At 44.2% G+C, this 21,662-nt stretch overlaps 2 protein-coding genes across 2 annotated transcripts; one reads left to right on the top strand and one right to left on the bottom strand.

Moving 5' to 3' along the window:
* The first annotated feature begins 1,215 nt into the window (after positions 1–1,215).
* LOC124686961 (tyrosine decarboxylase 1-like) lies at positions 1,216–12,355 on the top strand. Its single transcript, XM_047220823.1, has 2 exons — positions 1,216–2,688; positions 12,335–12,355. The coding sequence occupies exons 1-2, from the start codon at positions 1,216–1,218 to the stop codon at positions 12,353–12,355; spliced, it is 1,494 nt and encodes a 497-aa protein (XP_047076779.1).
* A 5,770-nt stretch (positions 12,356–18,125) lies between these two features.
* On the bottom strand, positions 18,126–20,750 carry LOC124689981. Its single transcript, XM_047223433.1, has 5 exons — positions 20,198–20,750; positions 19,881–20,016; positions 19,225–19,447; positions 18,652–18,721; positions 18,126–18,172 (listed from the first exon to the last, which is right to left on the bottom strand). Exons 1-5 carry the CDS (start codon positions 20,748–20,750, stop codon positions 18,150–18,152), a joined length of 1,005 nt encoding a protein of 334 aa, XP_047079389.1. The 3' UTR covers positions 18,126–18,149.
* Positions 20,751–21,662: the final 912 nt, after the last annotated feature.

Genomic DNA, 21,662 nt, shown 5'->3' with positions numbered 1-21,662 from the left:
TACTATCTTCATTACATCTGTCATCTTTGCTCACCTAAAAAATTTCTGCCCGCGTCAACAAACGTAACTACTACACAGCACATACATACACTAACACTAAAACCAGCCCACATAAACCTACATAGTTAGCACTAATATGAAAAGATTAGGGTTTACCCTTGTAGCGTGAGCAACCTCTCCAACTGCAGCAGCACGAACAACACGCCACAGCTCAGCACCACCACCAATCCACAGCAACAGCTCAACCCCTTACACCACCACCAGCCTCCACCACTTCGTCAGCATTGCTGCTAAACAGCACCACCAAACGCCTCCAAACCCTAACCCATCTGTAGATCGGACTTCCCTCCACTAATACCAGCAAAATGGTGAAGTTTTATTGGCTAAATCAGTGAGGATCTACGAAAAAGGGAGAGTTTTTCGAGCTGTTGTCGTGTGCTGCAGACGAACAGGGAGCAAGGAAGAAGAAAGGAGGAAGGAAGAAGAAAGAGACAGCGGCGCGACGGGGAGCGTCTGTGGCGCCGAATAAAAGGAGACAGGGCCGACACGGGAGCGTCTGCGGCGTCGAAAGCCGTGCCATGCACGGTCGGCCGGCTACCGACCGATCGGCCTGCTAGTGGCCGACAAACGCTGGTCGGACTGTCCCCCTGCGCGCAGCCTGCAGGCTGCTGACCGACCAGGTCACACTTTTCAACTTTTTCCGAATCGCGCACTATTCCTGCACTTAAATAAAAAATTCGTATTATTTAAAAAAAATCGTCGGAGGATTCTACACCGGTACCTACCGGCGCCGGTAAAATCGCCGTGTTCCGATGGATCGACGGGCGGCCCGGCCAGCCGGGGAGCCTCTGTTATCCTCCAGCGACAACCCGGTACCCACCAAAGTTAACCCGGCACCACCAACGAAGAGAGCCCGAGATCCATCGAACCAAAGCGAGTAAAACGCGAGGCCCTTCGGCCTTTAGCGCGGCACGTGGTCGGGTCGGGCGGGCATGAGTATGTTCGTTGCAGCAAGGCTATCATGACAGCTAACACATGCGAGTCTCGTGTGTCAGCTACTCAGCCATATGTATGGATGATTCGGGCTATATAAGCACGACGTGCAAACCTCCCGTACCATTGCAAAACGTCCAATCCTATACGAGCTGCCCAAAGTACTAGGAGCGGGTTTAGAAGACACAAGTACTAGGTCCTTGTCATCAGCTAGCTAGCGATATGGGGAGCCTGCCGCCTCTTGAGGCCCCATTGCCACTTGGCCCCGAGGCATTCTTCGATGAGTCGCGCCCGGTGATCGACTTCCTCAACGGCTACTACCGCGACATCGAGAGTTACCCTGTCCGGCCCGACGCCGAGCCAGGGTGGCTCCGGACGCTTCTACCGGACGCGCCGCCCGAACACGGCGATCCGGTGGAAGCCATACTGGAGGATGTGCAGCAACACATCGTCCCAGGACTGACACACTGGCAGAGCCCCAACTTCTTCGCCTACTTCCCAGCAAACGGGAGCGCGGCCGGGTTGATGGGCGATATGCTTACATCCGGTCTCAACGTGGTACCCTTCTCTTGGGCCTCCTCGCCGGCCGCAACAGAGCTTGAGAGCGTCGTGGTGGACTGGATGTGCAAGCTGCTAGGCCTCCCGGACCGCTTCCTCTTCTCCGGCGGCGGCGGGGGCGTGCTGCACGGAAGCACCTGCGAAGGCGTGGTGTCCACGCTTGCGGCTGCACGCGATCGCGCCCTAAGAAGCTTGGGGCATGAAGGCATCGTGAGGCTGGTGGTCTACGCCTCCGATCAGAGCCACGCCACCTTCCAGAAGGGCGCGAGCATCATCGGCATTCCGCCAGCCAACTTCCGCATCATCCCAACGTCGGCATCGTCGGGGTACGGCCTCACAGCTGACAGCGTTTGCGACGCGGTGGAGGCCGACATTGCCAGTGGGCTCGTGCCCTTGTACCTCTGCGCCACCATTGGCACTACCGGGGTCGGCGCCGTCGACCCTGTGCGCGGTCTCGGGGAGGTGGCGCGGAGGTATGGCATGTGGCTGCACGTCGACGCTGCGTTCGCTGGAAGCGCCCTGGTCTGCCCCGAGTTCCGGGACTGCATCGACGGCGCTGAGCTCGCGGATTCGGTGAGCATGAACCCGCACAAGTGGTTCCTCACCAACATGGACTGCTGCTGCCTGTGGGTTGCCAACCCACAAGTGCTTACCTCCGCAGTGTCGACTAACCCGGAGTACCTCAACAATATCGGCAAGGGATGCACAGAGGTGATCGACTATAAGGACTGGCAGATTGCATTGTCGCGCCCTTTCCGTGCCATGAAGCTATGGGTGGTCTTGCGCCGCCACGGCGCAGCAGGGATGAGGGCACACATACGGAGGCACGTCGAAATGGCCAAGTGGTTCGAGCGGATGGTCACAGCGGACGAACGGTTCGAGGTCGTGACGGCGAGGAGCTTCTCCCTCGTGACCTTCCGCCTCCGCCCACAGTATGAGCTAGAGGGTGAGCATGCTGTGGACGCCTTGAACCGCAAGCTCCTCGTGGCCATCAACACAAGCGGACGGGCGTTCATGACACACTTTGTGGTGGATAACAAGTTTGTTATCCGTATGGCCATGGGCGGAGCCATGACGCAGATGCGCCACGTCCGGGACGCATGGAAGCTTGTCAAGGAGAAGGCTAAGGAAGTCGGTGCCCTTCCAAGAGAGTACGCACAACTCAGGGACATGAATTAAGCATCAACACTGGAACCAATCCACCGCCAGTACAATATTTCTTAATTGTAATATGTGGCATGAAGCTACTCCGGCCAGATTTGTCTTTTGTGTGGAGTACTGTTACCTCCAATTTGATAAATAAGACGAGCATGTTTTTCCAGATTTGTCTTTACTTGCAATTTTTCTACTGGTAGCAAATAATCATTAACGGAATTCCAGTAAGGGATGAGGCCTGCGGTGACGGAGCTAGCTGCAAGTAATTTGCAAGGGCACATATCAAGCCGGCAATGGGTCGGGTTTGGCCGGGTCGAGCTCTCCCACACCCATGCCCGATTAGCAAATGGGCAAGGGTCTGTGCCCATTACCCTGCCCATGGGCGTAATATCTCACCCACGCCTGAACCCGACGGGTCACCCGACCCGACGGGCACCCATCGGGTCTGCACAATAAACACATGAAGTAGCAGAATTTTCAGAATTTTAAGCATAACAGTGGCATAATCCAGCGTTTAAATGCATGCCAATTAGAAATATATTGTCTCAAGAATATTTTAAGTAGCAGGCTAGCAGCCATGCAGGTCACAATCACAAATCAGATTACATAAATAAAAAGTGGCCTCACAGGCACAATATTCAACATGATTACACAAATAGGCTGCAAGCCGGCAACTATGAGATCTCCCAGGAACACCCGCCCAGAATTCCAATGCCAAGCAAGCAGCAACCACCCTCACAAGTCACAGCTCACAGCCTCACTTGTCTTATTCTTCAGTTAAGATGGACACATCTTCATCCTGACAATTACAAGCACATAACGTATGAGAATGAGTGCAAGAATTATGTAAAAGCATGCACATATTGGAAAGAAGAAAATAGAGACTAGAGAGTAGAATTGCAAGAATAGATTGGTTGTTACCATTGGTTCTTCTTTATCAGCAAGAACAGATTGGAAATCAGCATACAGAGAAGAATTGCAATCCCCTAAATAGAAATTCAGAAAATGATACACATGAGGGCAGTAGTAAAACTGCCGGCTTGAGGGACATATGATGCTTCGTTTCTAGAGGCCCATGCATGGGTTGTTATCGGATGCACACGTATGCATGGAAATCTTTTTTAACCTAAAAATATAAATGATTTTTAGCAAACATAGGCAGCCAAATTAAAAACAAAACTTGTGCACAATAAAAAATAAAATTTTCTTACAGCAAATCAACTCCTTCTAAGAACCTTTTGCTTATTGCATGTTTCTTAAAGAAAATAAAAGTGCAACTACACCGGGTAGAGTTGATCTTTTTTCATTGGAGAAAAATGCAACTTAATTATATCGAATGGTTGGTATATGCGCATTTCATGAGAGAAGTACAAGACTCATTTTGGAATACCACTTGCTACTTACATGTTTGTTGAGAAAGGTGCAACAATTATCGAAAATCGGTTGGAAATGTACTTCTCTTGTTGAAAACCGGTTTCTAATTGCATGTTTTAAAGAAAAGTGTAACTCATAATGGAATAACACCATAAATTCCTTTTTTTTGAGAAAAATACAATTCTTACCGAAACTGCTTGCTAGTTACATGTTTTTGCTAATTGCATTTTTTTTGATAAAAGAAAGAAAACATGTATTGGAAACTGTTGGAGATGCACATTTGCTAAGAAAAGTGCAACTCTTTATCGGAGCCCACTTGTGCCTTGCATGTTGCTTAGGTAATATGCAACATGTTCCGAAAATCGTTTGCTAATTGCATGTTTTTTCATGAAAAAATGCAACTCGTAAATGAAATACATGTTGGAGTTGCCCATTTCCTAGCAAAAGTTTAATTCATTCCGATAATCACTTGCATGTTTGTGAAGAATAGTGCAACTAAATCACTTGCTAATTGCACGGTTTTAACAAAAACTGTAACTAGTATGGGAACACGCGGAAATGCACATTTGAACTTGGGAGCATATGCTCGTACTAGCTAGAAAAACATTTTAAAATCTAAAAACAATATGAACAAAAATTTGGTGTGTATATGTCAACATTATATGTGCCCACGCCAAGTTTCACGAAAAACTGATAATTTTTACGTCCTGTGTAGAAAAATAAAGAAATGTATCGTGAAAAGCTCTATTTTAGCACCAAATTTTGTCTTTTTGCACATGATAATTTTTTTTATTTTTGGCGAAACTACTTTATGAGCATCAATTTTTTATTGGAATTCTTTTGACATTTAAAACTTCATTTAGAACTCATTTCAACAAACACGAGCATATGCTCGCAGAAGCAAAAACGCCTCGTCCGGGAAACCGGCTAAAGTTGCATATTTCTTGATTAAAATGTCGTTCGTATAGAAACCGGTTGCTAGTAGCATGTTTCTTGAGAAAAGGTCATCTCGTTCAAGAATACTGATAATTAATGTTTCTTAAGAAAAGTGTTATTATTCATACTGAAATAGAAGTTGAACTTGCACATTTTTCCTGAGAAAGTTCAACTCATATGAAAACATGTTGTTTGTTGTTGCACTTTTCGTAGAAAATTGCATCTCATTTCAAAAATCCAATGCTAATTGCATGATTTTTTAAAAAAATGCAACTTGTTTCGAAAATTGGGTGGTGTCGCACATTTCTTATATAACATATGCATTGCTAAAGAATAAAAATAGAAAACATCAAAGAAAAGATGAGAAAAAGGAAAGAAAATGAGAACAAGAAAAATAAGCTGAATAAAATAAAACTAATTTTAAAACAAAAGAGAGAAATAAAAAAACGGCACCAAAAAAACCCAACGGCGCATCCCACTGGAAACAAAAGAAAAAATTATCCCTCAGTTCCATAACAAATGTTGTAACTTTGTTTAAATCTAGATATATGTAGTTTCTATTTAATGTATAGATATATCAAAATTTGAAAAATAAATTAAAACATGTTTGATGTTTTATGGGACTGATGGAGTATTTTTCACTAGCAGAATATCCGTGCTTCGCTACGGAGAAACGGCAGTTAATATCTTTCGGATGTATCTAAGGGTGGAAAGTGTTTCGTTGCCCTCCAAAATTTTCATGGCGATGCCGATGCATAATGGGTGCTAGCCTTTCCCTAAAAATCATAACGAACTTGCAGTCAATTAGATTTTTTAAAGCATCAATTTCGTAATGGAGTTTGATGTTAATACATATCAGTGTCAACAATACAAGATTCAACATAATGTTCTAACATGGACGGAAAATAAGCTCACTTTAATCTTTATCATTTCGCACAGATAAAAATGAGAATCTATGGTCTATGATCCCCAAATATTCTCTGGATTTATTTAATAATGATAAAATCGTAATCTTATTTAAAAATTGGGTACAAAACATTTCTAAAACTCCCAAAAAAATCAGAGCATGAACATATACCATGGATCAGAATAAAAATCTGTTGACATAGTAAGTAGATGTGACCGAGGTAAAAGTATCGGGAGCGAAGGACGAGAGGGATAATAACTGCCAGTTACGGGTGGCATTTGGTTTGTAACTTCTAGACGCCAGACATTTGCAGGTTTTACCTTAATACTAAAGATAGTAAAAAATTTCTTTAAAATCTAACCCTATTCTCCCAACAAAATGATAAACCAGAATAATACTTCCTCTGTTCTAAATTAGTTCTCACATCTTATTTCAAAAATAAGCAAACGTACACAATAAAAATAGAATTAACCAAGGCATGCTAAATATAGGGGTAATATGATGAAAACTTGGCTTAAAGTGTATCATGACTTCAAATAAGATGGATTATATAGGATTGCAGAGCACACCAATTCTGTATATCTGTAGCTGCAGTTTGCTCTTACACAGGACCGGGATTTGCTATTGAACTTAAAAAAATGGCGACACATCTTTTTTAAATAGTGCTCAGTAGTCAGAAGAGCCAGCACCGGCCAGTGTTCAATCCATCCCTGCCGGACTTTGTACATGTGGACATATGCATGTGTTGGAAGATTGAGTAGTACGTATGCATGTATGCTAGAGAGTCTGGATTCGAGGCTTCCGTCTGGCTGTGGCCTGGAGCCCTCCTACCTCGCTGGCCAGCTCCCGAAGTTCTTCCCGACCAACCGCGTCACGCACCACGACTGGCTTGACTGTGGACGCGTTTGTGAGGGGCGGCGAACGTTGTGTGTGAGCTGCAGCTGGAGATGGCGAACACAGAGTTGTCCGTCCTCTCATCATGCGGACAGGCTCGCCTGCTACGTACGTCTCCGACATGCCTGATCTTCGATGCGCTTCAAGAGGCGGTGGGGCTTGCTTGGAGGTGAATGTAGTTCTGTCGGCGTGAAAGTCTCACGGCACCGATGACGTCGACCCGAGCTCTCGTGAGCAAAATTAGAGGCGCTCTTCGCGCCATGGCCACTGCTGCCGCTGCGGCTTCTGGTGCCCGGTCGTACATCTAATCGTGGTGGAGGCTCCACTAATCCGCCGGCCGCGGGAGGCTACAACAGTGAAGGAATAGTGCTTTCCACGTATTAAATATTTTGGTGATTGCTGTTTTGGCTCCATGCTTTCCATGTATTATCAATTCTCTCTTTCTTTACTATTAAATTCCAACCGGTATGGCGCGTTGCGAAAAATAGCGCGCTATTTTGACGTTGTAGCGGCGCTATAGCGTACTTGAAAAGTGAACGCTACGCTATGCACATTCGGCTCGCTATGACGCTAATCACGCTATTAGCCGCGCTATGCGCGCTATTTTTCATAGCGTTATAGCGACGCTATTTTATAGCGTTGTAGCGGTGCTATTTTTACAGGGAAATCGAGCAGCCGACTAGCTATTTTGGATCCTTTGGCCCATGAGCTTCCTAAATCCCCATTATAACCGTAGTCATTCAACCCGCTAGAAACCACAGAAGGACATCAATAATTCCCACTCCTCCTCACATAACGCGTACATGTTGAAGAATAAGAGGAATCAACATCACAATGAGTAAGAGCTACTGATGCAATCTGCCTAAGGAAAAGAAGTTGCTTGTAATGAGCTTCAATATGCGGTTCTTCTTCACCGAATGCATTATCCATCTAGTTCATCTCATTTTGGTTACCACTTTTGATATGTAGTTCTTTAATTGTTTGCTTGTTGGCAGGTTAATTAGTTATCTCTACTTGTCCACTTGTTGGACTGACAAATCGAGTTTATCTTTCAGTACGATCAGGACTTTGTCAATTTAATTTGTTGATCGTTGTGATGTAGATAACTTTTGATGTACTGAAATCCTTAGTATACATACTACATTTGTTATTTTTTTGAAACGCTATTTTGCAAAATAGCGCGCTATTAGCACGTTATAATCTTCATAGCGTATTTTGGAAAGCCACGCTATTTTGTTTAGCACGCTATTGTTTTCCTTGGTCGCTATTGTTTTACTTGGTCGTACATCGCGTGTTTTGCATTTTAGCACACAATTTCTGGTAAATCAACCCGCAGTCCACCCCTGTCCTTCCAGACTTCCAGTCTTCCATCATCGACCGAAATACTTTTGGAAATAGGACCTTCAAGGAACCGGAAATCAACCAGCGCTCGCTGCTATCGTCAAAGGCTGAAAAGTCTAATCCTTCTGCCGCAGACGCGGCCGAGGCGGCGCGCTCGCCACTCCCGCAGCCTGGACAGATGACGGCCGCTTCCCGGGCGATGTTGGCGTGCTATGTCCAGCGGAGCTGTTCCCCCATCCTCGTCATTCTTGCATCCTAGCAGGAGGACGATCGGCTCCCGGTCGCCGCGCAACTGGACTACACTTCAACGCGTCGGCCGTAGGACGCCCTCGTGAGTAGCAGCTGCAGCGGCCCACGACCGGCACATCACGACGCAGCCAGCTTGACTCCTCATTTCCTCACAGCGGCGCTCATGGGGGGAATTTCGGTATGTACTGTACGGGAGAGAAAGCAAATCTTATCCCTTCATTCATCTGCTTCAATATTTTCCAATGATTTTTAAAGATTGCCTAGGCCTCGCCCAAGCTACACCATGTGTGCGCAGTGGGAGAGGCAGACAGGCCACAATTTGTTCAGACTATCAGCCTATCTAATTCGGCATATGCTTTTTTTAAAATATTTTTTGGTGATAGCGATGGCAGACATACAAGTCCATTATCCCTCACAAAAAAATCCATTATAGAGGATGTTTTTACTGTTGTCTAAACGTCAGGTCAAGGGTTGCTATATACGGTTGGTGATTCAAATAATATACATGACCTTATTTATATGCACACCCTAAATCATTCTCTCCAAAAAAAAAAGGACAAAGAAGGCAACAGAGACAGAAAAGCAAAATCATATGTTGCTAAAATAAAAAACTGTCAAAGAATTTTGGAAATAATGGCTTCATATTTCTATTTATTTGTGATCACATTACACTTGTAATAAAATATCGTCAAATCTTAGGCATCTTTACTGGAGCATGTGCACCTAACAAACAACGGCACTATATTTTAAAAAAAAGTCATATGCTGAATTAGTTGCGTGGTTCCGTAGCGAAGCACGGGCAATATGCTAGTTCATCTTATTATGTTCATATACATGTTGGTCGAGACTATTCTGAACTTCATCAAATGCTGATTCGCTAAGTTGGTACATCCCCTTATAGTATTCTTCTCACTTCTCACATTGTGAGTACAATCTGCCATCCAATCTGACATAGTTAAGTTGGTTGAGAAAATTGAGAAGTTTATCTGATTCACACTTCACTAACTTTGTAGATCATCATAAACTTCCTCTCTGACAAACGAGATTGTCGTGCAATATAATCTGTCATTCTACCTAGCTTAAACTGTTATTTTACTGTAATGCACGATTTATCAATGTGCCTGGACTATATAAAGCTGAACTTTCACACCAAGAGAAAGTGAACTTCCATTGTGGTTTGGCCGACAAAATAGTTGATGAGGCAACTCCCGTGAGAAAATAGACAAACTTCCCCATGGAGTATTACCGGATATAGCATAGTAGGCTTGATCAAGTGGTGTACCTTACATATAACAAAAAAGATAGCATAAGGATACTAGTAGACAGTGGTAGATGGTCAAGAGCAAATGAAATACTAGATAATTCTTTTATACATCAAAACAAGATTGAGCTCCTCAACAATATGCATTTTTGTTCAAATGAACTTCATTTTATTTGCGGACTGAACTTCACTTTTACAAAAGTGAACTCACCATTACCATTTAGTTTGTTTCATAGAAAAATGAAATGAATTTTCACGGTGTGCAAATTGAGCTTCCCATTATGTCCGAAGTGAACTATCCAACAAAAGTGAAGATGGTTCGATTATATTTGAACCCCAATGCAGCAGCCAGGTGCTCGGTCAGCCCCAAGAAGACCTACACTGATCTGCTACGGAATGAAGTGTGAACTTCCAGAAATGAAGATAAATTATCACGAATATTGAACATAAATATCAAATTGATCCATGTGCACTTCCCGAATGTAAATAATGCACTTCCAAGAAAGAAAATAAAAATATGGAGGACGAGACCAACAAAAGACTAGTAATAATCAATAAACTAACATTTGATTGCCTTCAGGTTCTTAGAAACTTCATCACAACTATACCCATTTGTGTCCATACTGCAGGTATGTGCAAGTGCAATGATTTACTTTAACATTCTAAAATTTTATCAAACCGAGTGAACTGCCCGGATGTATGGAGTGCACTTCCCTGATGTATATGATGCTGACACGTTGTCACCAACGGATCCGCGGGATGTAGATCATCGTTGAACCTCCACCAAGTACCCAAACGCCATCTTAAGAGAGCTCTAAGTATTGTCAGATTTACTTCCCGGAATAAAGGTAGAGTATACCTGCATCAGTGCAATGGTTATACTTAGTTTGTAGAGACTATGGTTAGGACCAGAAGAGACAAGAAACTGAATATTAAGATTGAAGAAACAAAGGTAGCTTTTAAATATCTCACGTAAATAAAACTACGGAGGCACGGTAGTGCTAATATAATAATGTGAACTTCTTTTTCTTATTTACCGAGTCACATAAATATATCCCCATATGCCTTTTACTCTATTTTGCTTATGCATCCAAGTAACAATCGAAAGCACCAACCTCTGTTCCTTTATATATTTATAAAATACAAAGGAAGCATCAAAGAACAAAGGAAATACCAACTGTGGGCTCGCTAGAAGAACGAGTAACACATGCGATGTTTTTTTATTCTATAAGTTCAAATTATTATGGAAATAAAAGGTGGATTTCTCCTCTAGCTTAAGTAATTTTCCTTCTTTTCTCATGGGCGAAGAATTAAAACCTTTTGAGAGAAAAAAGGTAAAACCCCGAATTGGACGAGCCGAACTTGCCGCTAAATGAAAGCGAACTTCCCGAAAAATAAAACGCGAACTCATAGTATGAGTAGAACTGGACTTCAGCTTTTGAAAATTCCGAACTTCTAAAATATGTCCATGGTTATCAATAAAAGTTAGCAACTACCAAACATAGGAACATAGTGAACTTTACATAGGAACATAGTGAACTTCTTTTTATTCTAAAAAAGTGAAATTTTAACATGCCCATTTTATACTGCTGGTACAGATAATAAATCTTGAACTTATACGCGTACGATCTGAACTTGCCCAAAGATGAGGAAATGGTGTATTGTAGAAGAAAAAAAAAAGTCGCCATAACTTCGCACTTTGGCAGGATTACATGAGGCTGCAGTACTAAAATCGATGGACAACTCATGTATTTGTTCAACGCTAAAAATACAAGATGACAGGCTTTTAGTTCTTAAAAGTGAGATAAAGCTGTGCAAAAGAGGGCATGAGAAATAACCGGTCAAGATGTATAGCCAGTGTTGGTACACGTATCAATGGTCTGCTCACTTTGACAAGCTTGTGCGCAAACGAACCATCGGCAGCCCCGAGGATGACCCTCCCGACCAACGTTAGGTCTCTATCAAACCATGTATGCCACAGCCCGCCTCCGTACGTCCGCACATTTATCATCCGATGACCAGACTTGAAGGAGGCGGACCGTGGTTTCGGCTTGAGACACGAGACTATCGGTGTGGGCTGCAATTATGTTGAAACCGTTGCCGACTCCGTACCTGCGAGAACAAAGGCATTTGCATGTGTTTCGGATCGAATGTGCATTTGCATTTTGGCGATCGGAGAATATGGATTTCCATCAATGTTATTTTGGGTACCGAGGACTAAGTGTTCCGTTTGGAGCATGTGCTATTTTCGTCTCCCATTTAACGGTATGTTGCAACGTGGTATCACCCGGCCAAGCTAGAGTTATTACGAGTTTCGAAACCTAAGAGGAACACACAAGCATGGGAAGGACCAAATTACAACCCTACTCGGTGTTTCCTCCTCTACTATACATGTCTAAATCAGTTATGGCCACACTTTATGCTACTACAACAGAACTTCCTTTGAGCAGCTTTAAGCACCAAAATTGAAGACAAATTATAAATTCGATTAATAACGTAAACGCACTCGCCGTAAGGACAAGGCGAGCTCCCGAAAACGGACTCACTTTTCCCCCACGGCAAAGGCAACCAAGCGAGGACATGTTGCGGGCGAAGAAGTAGCGGCCACCAGGCTGCAGGTCCCAGTCGTCGTTCTCGCTGAGCAGCTTGAACCCCGCAATCAGCAGCTGCCTCTTGGCCTCAGCTGAAAGCAAATGTCCACGGCTTAGTAGCAGCATTACATTTCGGGCGCACAGTTGGATATCAAGAACCTAGGCTCGTCCCGGGTAGGGAATAGGGCCGAACAGGTTCAGGGCCGGCCAAAAGATTTGGAGCGGGGATAAGATGCCGGGTCTAATGTGGGAGTGGGGGGAAAGCTGACTTACCAGTGGCGTGGAACTGCGTCCATGACTCGTTGAGGTAGTCGAGGAGGCCGCCGACGATGGAGGGCGAGGGGGCGGCGGCGGGCTGGCTGGAGCAGAGGAGGCGGTGGCGGCGGGCGCGGCGGTTGGGAGTGCGCGGCGCCAGGAGGATGATACGGCAGCGAGCGGATGGAGCGGCGGCCGGAGGAGGCTGGGCGGGGATTCGGCGCGGTTGCCGCCGGGGAAGAAGGCTAGGCAGGGATTCGCCGCCGCTGCCGTGGGGAAGAAGGCTGGGCGGGGATTCGCCGCCACCGCCGCGGGGAAGAAGGCTGGGCGGGGATTCGCCGCCACCGCCGCGGGGAAGGAGGCTGGGCGGGGATTCGACGCGGTTGCCGCCGGGGAAGAAGGTCGGACGGGAGTTGGGGTCGGGCAGCGAGGTGGGGAAGTTCAGAAATAGAGACGTATGGGTTGGGGTAAGTGGGTTTTTCGGCCGGTTTGGTTCGGGATCTCGGGTGGGTTCAAGAATAGCTATTCTAGAACCCATCTTAAGGGGGTTCGAGAATAGTCTTGTCTGCTATTCTCGAACCGGTTCGAGAAAAACTATTCTCGAACCCTTTCTGAACTTCCCGGTACATGGATCTGAACTTCTTCTTCCCTGAATCTGAACTTCCCGACGGACTTCAATATTGTACAGGGCGAACTTCCGAAACTAGAGTCTAGTTTCAAGTGAACTTCAGAAAATATAGCGAACTTCCGTCGCATCTGAACTTCTCTGGAACCACTTGTGAACTTCTGGATGTTTCCAAGTGAACTTCTCAGTGGAATACCAGAATTGCACGTTCGTGCGGATAGTATTTCTGTGTTGATTTTTTAACTACTTATCAGAATGATGCATATAATATACCGTTGGATTCGTATGGAAATTTCGCAACTTTTTCGTGTTTATTGTTTTCCCAAATTCTGTACTGTTTAAAAATAATTTTAAATATACAAAACAACGTTTTCGCGGATTTCTCTATTTTGTGCAGTTTTTTGCGTCTAGTTTTCAAACCGTTTATCGGATTCATGTGTATGATATGCCGTTGGAAAGCTGATGACTAGGCGCACATTTTTCATGAAGAACATTTTTCTTAATTCCTTACAGTTTAAGAGCAGATTTTAAAATACGTGATTCCACTTTTTGAACTTCTCGATTTTTCGTACTGTTTTTTGGGGCTTATTTCCGAACCACTCATCGGAATGTTTCAAACAATATTGCATTGAAAAGATATTGATTAGGCGCAGCTTTTTTATATTGAACATTTTTCGAAATTCTAAATGTTTTAATTTTAATTTCAAAAATATGCAAAATCGGAGATAATGCCGACACGAGAACATTTTGATATTGGCTCATCTAGATTGATTAGTTGTGGCATTGCGGTTTGTTGTAGTATCAATAGAGTTATATTAGTGCTAATTGTACGCTGCATGGTCGATTTGCGCAATCGGAGGCCGTACGGACCATTTCTATGTGTATGATTTCCGCCCAGAAAAACAGAGTACATGAGCTGCTCGAATATAGAAGTGAACTTCCCGATATCTGTTAGTGAACTTCCAATCGCGATATAAAAGTTTCAGGCATGCTCAAAATGTACTTCCTACATGGGTCAAAGTGAACTTCGCGCCGGTACAAAGTGAAGTTCGACAAAAGCAATTTTCCGGCATGTTCATGGTGAACATCCTCCGCATTCAAATTTAATATTGACAAATATAAATTTTGAACTTCCTACGCGTTCAAAGGTAATATTGACAAAAAATAAATTTTCGCTTGGTTAAAGTGAACTCTCGCGCGGTACCAAGTAAACTTCGCCCTACCAAAGTGAATTTCGGTCAAAGGTGAACTTCCTAGCGACACAAGGTGAATTTCTGTTCTGACAAAAGTTATTTTCTATCTTGACCAAAGTTAATTTTGACAAAAAAAATTAATTTCTGTGCGGTACAAAGTAATCTTTTGGCCCGAACAAAGTGAATTTCGACAAAGAGTAACTATTTGGCATGCCAAATGTGAACTTCCACACGGCGAACAAACATAAAGGCTAATGAGAAGATTAAGGCTAATTCCCCGCAAGAGAAATGCACATTGTGCAACGCAAAATATACTGAATTGTTGTCGCATGATCAATCGGAAGATGTGAACTCCACGAATTATGAGAAGTGAACTCCACTAATCAGAAGATGTGAACTTCACATATACCATGTCGAGCTCAATTCTCGTGATGTTCCAGGGACATCGGTGGCTATGCGGAGATCCAAAGTTTAGAAGTTTAGACCAGCGGAAAACAGTGATTTTTATCCACCGCCCAATATTTGTGTATCTTGTCTTTTTCCTACACAAATTCCATCCAAAGAACACCATGAGAGGCATTGCAACAGCTGTGGCCGGTACGGTCGTCGAAATCCCAGGATGTTGAAAGTAGATTCTCGTGGAGGACAGGGGTGACCTCCCGTGTTCACAGCTTTAATATCTTTGTTTAATGCCTAAGTCATACGAGCAATCCTTCACATATCAAATATGTGTACTTCCATTATTTTTGCACGGTTCAAACCCAGAGTGTACTTCCTGGAATGAAGACAATTAGTGCACTTCCGAATATACAAGTGAGTTCACCGTCCATGTACTGCTCACACAATTTTACAAAGCAGTGCAAACTAGTCAGCACTCGCACAAGCACTGCACAATAATATGCTAGCAATTTTTTTTTCTAAAATAGATATCAAATAGTACACGCCGAGTAGCAGTTCCGAACTATGCACATGCTGCTCCACCTGGAAGCAGTTCTGGGCTTGCACCACGTCCAAAAATCAGCAATTGATATAGGGAAGCTAGCTTCTCACCAGTAGCAGAATTGATCCATAACACCTTCCTGCCCTGATGGTTTCGATCGCCAACACCTTTTGCACACCTTTTGCATGGGATTCAGTGTGAGAATCCTACACAAAGCATCGCGCTCAACTCTGGTGACTTGTTGCCTGCACGGTGGGCTTCAGGCCGCAACAGTCTGAACTTCCCCAAAATCAGTATTGAGCTTCATGGCACATGACGGACTGGAGTCTCACAAGAACAATTCACCTCACAGCACCGAAACTCCCCCTTCACTATAACTAGTATCTACCCTCCAAGAGAATCCAGAGCGCCATTTTGCGTGGGAGAAATGGTAGCTGTCGGAGGAGCACGCACCCGCTCACAGAAGGTATCGGCCAGGGAATCAGCGGCACAGGGCCCTGTTCAATAATTTTAGGACATGACGGCCACCAGCGCGACATGCTACTACAGAAATCTGCCACGCCAACAAATGGAAGAAAATAGGTTCATCAGTTTGTATCAAAGGAAGAAAATAAGAGAAGAGAATCTAGATGTATTATATAGAAAAGCTACAGCGAACATGCATGGGAGCTAGAATGGAGCACAAAATACACAACAACTTGTTAATTGCAAAATCAAATATAAGCTCACAGCCGCAGGCATTCCGAACCAATTAAACAACAGCCTGTTAATGCATCAGCCTATGTTGGACTAACTGAACTTCTCCAATGTATAAAAGTGAACTTATGCAATGTATATAAAGTGAAATTACAGAAATCAACTAATGTTTAGTTCAAATCAATAATACATTGCTTTCAAATAAAATGAACTTGGCGAGAAAATGAACTTGGCCATGTAAACAATATGAATTTTTTTCCTTCTACATCGCAAATCATTGTACCTTTTTAAAATATAAGATATCATGCATAGCAATAATCTTTGTATGCAACAATATGAACGGACTTCGGTATATTTATATATGACAAACTGCTCGTGTACAAAGAGCGATTTTCGTATGTTTCTCTGTTATTGTATAAAGTGAACATGCTAGCAGCGGAGATCGACGGAGCTTGTGTAATGAACTTCCTGCACTCACATAATGAACTATGAACTTCTTGTATTCACATTCTTGCTCATGAAATGAATCACACAACAAACTAGCATCGAAACTATCTGTTTTTATTTCTATACTGGTAGTTTAGAAGGAACAATACAGGTTTAGCTTCATGTCATTCAAAATTAGCAACAGATACGAACTTCCGGATATGAAAATAGTGAATTTCGTGAAAAAATAAACTTGTAGAATTAACTTCCTACAATTTTGAGTGCCTGTGGAGAAGGCTTAGTCTATGATACAAAAGAAAAGTATGTCAATAACTGCCATTACCTATTAACCATAATAGTATAATACAACCGCAATGTTTCATTCCTGTGTTTTATCCAAACTCCGCTGCTTTTCCACCTCTCCCAGATCTTATAGGCTTACAAATAGCAAAAATGGAGTATCCAAAAGCATTCCGAAAATGTATTTTTGTGAAGATACACGTGCACATCAGAGATGCAAGGAAGTAATTTCTTGAAATTGGAAAGTGAACTTCAGAAATGACTATTGTGTGCTGCAATTATCCAAACTTTGCCTAACCAGAATGCTACTACTCCCTACACATAAGGTAAAAAATCTAACACAATTCATAGGCATCATTATTAGTTCAAGTAGCATCAGCATACCAATGTGGACGAAATAGGAAAGATAGCGTAGAGATGAGTTAAGATATTTAAAGTTCAGACCATTCAGTGAAAGATGAAAATAAACCTTGAAATTAAACGCGGACGGACAACACTCACCGACTATATAAAGCTGAACTTTCACACCAAGAGAAAGTGAACTTCCATTGTGGTTTGGCCGACAAAATAGTTGATGAGGCAACTCCCGTGAGAAAATAGACAAACTTCCCCATGGAGTATTACCGGATATAGCATAGTAGGCTTGATCAAGTGGTGTACCTTACATATAACAAAAAAGATAGCATAAGGATACTAGTAGACGAGTGGTAGATGGTCAAGAGCAAATGAAATACTAGATAATTCTTTTATACATCAAAACAAGATTGAGCTCCTCAACAATATGCATTTTTGTTCAAATGAACTTCATTTTATTTACGGACTGAACTTCACTTTTACAAAAGTGAACTCACCATTACCATTTAGTTTGTTTCATAGAAAAATGAAATGAATTTTCACGGTGTGCAAATTGAGCTTCCCATTATGTCCGAAGTGAACTATCCAACAAAAGTGAAGATGGTTCGATTATATTTGAACCCCAATGCAGCAGCCAGGTGCTCGGTCAGCCCCAAGAAGACCTACACCGATGCTGCTACGGAATGAAGTGTGAACTTCCGTAAATGAAGATAAATTATCACGAATATTGAACATAAATATCAAATTGATCCATGTGCACTTCCCGAATGTAAATAATGCACTTCCAAGAAAGAAAATAAAAATATGGAGGACGAGACCAACAAAAGACTAGTAATAATCAATAAACTAACATTTGATTGCCTTCGAGTTCTTAGAAACTTCATCACAACTATACCCATTTGTGTCCATACTGCAGGTATGTGCAAGTGCAATGATTTACTTTAACATTCTAAAATTTTATCAAACCGAGTGAACTGCCCGGATGTATGGAGTGCACTTCCCTGATGTATATGATGCTGACACGTTGTCACCAACGGATCCGCGGGATGTAGATCATCGTTGAACCTCCACCAAGTACCCAAACGCCATCTTAAGAGAGCTCTAAGTATTGTCAGATTTACTTCCTGGAATAAAAGGTAGAGTATACCTGCATCAGTGCAATGGTTATACTTAGTTTGTAGAGACTATGGTTAGGACCAGAAGAGACAAGAAACTGAATATTAAGATTGAAGAAACAAAGGTAGCTTTTAAATATCTCACGTAAATAAAACTACAGGGGCACAGTAGTGCTAATATAATAATGTGAACTTCTTTTTCTTATTTACCAGTCACATAAATATATCCCCATATGCCTTTTACTCTATTTTGCTTATGCATCCAAGTAACAATCGAAAGCACCAACCTCTGTTCCTTTATATATTTATAAAATACAAAGGAAGCATCAAAGAACAAAGGAAATACCAACTGTGGGCTCGCTAGAAGAACAGTAACACATGCAGTGTTTTTTTATTCTATAAGTTCAAATTATTATGGAAATAAAAGGTGGATTTCTCCTCTAGCTTAAGTAATTTTCCTTCTTTTCTCATGGGCGAAGAATTAAAACCTTTTGAGAGAAAAAAGGTAAAACCCCGAATTGGACGAGCCGAACTTGCCGCTAAATGAAAGCGAACTTCCTGAAAAATAAAACGCGAACTCATAGTATGAGTAGAACTGGACTTCAGCTTTTGAAAATTCCGAACTTCTAAAATATGTCCATGGTTATCAATAAAAGTTAGCAACTACCAAACATAGGAACATAGTGAACTTTACATAGGAACATAGTGAACTTCTTTTTATTCTAAAAAAGTGAAATTTTAACATGCCCATTTTATACTGCTGGTACAGATAATAAATCTTGAACTTATACGCGTACGATCTGAACTTGCCCAAAGATGAGGAAATGGTGTATTGTAGAAGAAAAAAAAAGTCGCCATAACTTTGCACTTTGGCAGGATTAGATGAGGCTGCAGTACTAAAATCGATGGACAACTCATGTATTTGTTCAATGCTAAAAAAACTACAATATGACAGGCTTTTAGTTCTTAAAAGTGAGATAAAGCGGTGCAAAAGAGGGCATGAGAAATAACCGGTCAAGATGTATAGCCAGTGTTGGTACACGTATCAATGGTCTGCTCACTTTGACAAGCTTGTGCGCAAACGAACCATCAGCAGCCCTGAGGATGACCCTCCCAGCCAACGTTAGGTCTCTATCAAACCATGTATGCCACAGCCCGCCTCCGTACGTCTGCACATTTATCATCTGATGACCAGACTTGAAGGAGGCAGACCGTGGTTTCAGCTTGAGACACGGACTATCGGTGTGGGCTGCAATTATGTTGAAACCGTTGCCGACTCTGTACCTGCAGAACAAAGGCATTTGCATGTGTTTCAGATCGAATGTGCATTTGCATTTTGGCAGTCGGAGAATATGGATTTCCATCAATGTTATTTTGGGTACTGAGGACTAAGTGTTCTGTTTGGAGCATGTGCTATTTTCGTCTCCCATTTAACAGTATGTTGCAACGTGGTATCACCCAGCCAAGCTAGAGTTATTACGAGTTTCGAAACCTAAGAGGAACACACAAGCATGGGAAGGACCAAATTACAACCCTACTGGTGTTTCCTCCTCTACTATACATGTCTAAATCAGTTATGGCCACACTTTATGCTACTACAACAGAACTTCCTTTGAGCAGCTTTAAGCACCAAAATTGAAGACAAATTATAAATTCTGATTAATAACGTAAACGCACTGCCAGTAAGGACAAGGCGAGCTCCTGAAAACAGACTCACTTTTCCCCCACGGCAAAGGCAACCAAGCAGGACATGTTGCGGGTGAAGAAGTAGCGGCCACCAGGCTGCAGGTCCCAGTCGTCGTTCTCGCTGAGCAGCTTGAACCCCGCAATCAGCAGCTGCCTCTTGGCCTCAGCTGAAAGCAAATGTCCACGGCTTACTAGCAGCATTACATTTCGGGCGCACAGTTGGATATCAAGAACCTAGGCTCGTCCCGGGTAGGGAATAGGGCCGAACAGGTTCAGGGCCGGCCAAAAGATTTGGAGCGGGGATAAGATGCCGGGTCTAATGTGGGAGTGGGGGGAAAGCTGACTGACCAGTGGCGTGGAACTGCGTCCATGACTCGTTGAGGTAGTCGAGGAGGCCGCCGACGATGGAGGGCGAGGGGGCGGCGGCGGGCTGGCTGGAGCAGAGGAGGCGGTGGCGGCGGGCGCGGCGGTTGGGAGTGCGCGGCGCCAGGAGGAGGATACGGCAGCGAGCGGATGGAGCGGCGGCCGGAGGAGGCTGGGCGGGGATTCGGCGCGGTTGCCGCCGGGGAAGAAGGCTAGGCAGGGATTCGCCGCCGCTGCCGTGGGGAAGAAGGCTGGGCGGGGATTCGCCGCTGCTGCCGCGAGGAAGAAGGCTGGGTGGGGATTCGCCGCCACCGCCGCGGGGAAGGAGGCTGGGCGGGGATTCGGCGCGGTTGCCGCCAGGGAAGAAGGTCGGACGGGAGTTGGGGTCGGGCAGCGAGGTGCCAATGCCTTTTGAGCTGATAGGGAAGAAGGTGGGGAAGTTCAGAAATAGAGACGTATGGGTTGGGGTAAGTGGGTTTTTCGGCCGGTTTGGTTCGGGATCTCGGGTGGGTTCAAGAATAGCTATTCTAGAACCCATCTTAAGGGGGTTCGAGAATAGTCTTGCTCTATATATATATATATATATATATATATATATATATATAAGGCGATAACGCTCGAGGAGAAAAAAACCCACCAACCGAACTGGTTCGTCATGATTTTCTCCTTCCTCCCGTCCCTCAGGATGCGTCAGATGACTCAGATCCCTCGTCTCCCTACCGTCGGCGCTCGCCCTCGATTACGTCCAACATCCTACGCGGTGGCCGCGCTTCTCCTGCCGCCGCCCCCTCCTCCTGCCTTAGAAGACCCAAGCCGGCGCTGCACCCCGACCTCCAGCGCCGCCGTCCGCCGGCATCCCACGCCGCCATGGCTGCAGCTCGCGCTCCGCCCGGTGCCAGCGGCCCAGCGCCACCGTGGTTCTGGAGGTGCCCCCGCCGCTACTGATTTCCTATTCTCCAGCTACGGCACCTAAATTTCCCGCTGCCCCGCCACGGACCATGTGCTGCCGCTTCCCCACGTCTTTATTTTCTACCGGCAAGGAGATCGTCTCCCAGATACCTCCGCTCCAAGGCCTCTCGATTTCTGCCGCCGCCCAGGCCCAGCTCGCGCATCCCCCGCCATGGCTCCCAACTTTGGCTGCGGCCATATCTCGTGCGTTGTTTAGCTTCTACTCTACCCCTCGTTCCTGCTGGCCCCCAAGGGGAGGTGGACAGAGGCCACCACTGCAGCCGAACGAGGCCACCCTCGCAGCCAACCGAGGCCAGCACCTCAGGCGGAGCCTCACCCCTGACCAGTCGCCCGTCCCTTCGTCATCTATGTTGCTATGCATCTTATTTCGGAATTCTGTATAGAAAGCTGCGATATCATATCATGTTGATGTAAAAAAGTACAACTGTATTATCGCCGGCAGTACTAGCCATCAAAGTTGGGACAGATACAGTGCGTTTTG

This window comes from Lolium rigidum, chromosome 2, assembly GCF_022539505.1.
Source record: "Lolium rigidum isolate FL_2022 chromosome 2, APGP_CSIRO_Lrig_0.1, whole genome shotgun sequence".
NCBI classification, from domain to species: Eukaryota; Viridiplantae; Streptophyta; class Magnoliopsida; order Poales; family Poaceae; genus Lolium; species Lolium rigidum.
This window is presented reverse-complemented; position numbering and strand designations above follow the sequence as displayed.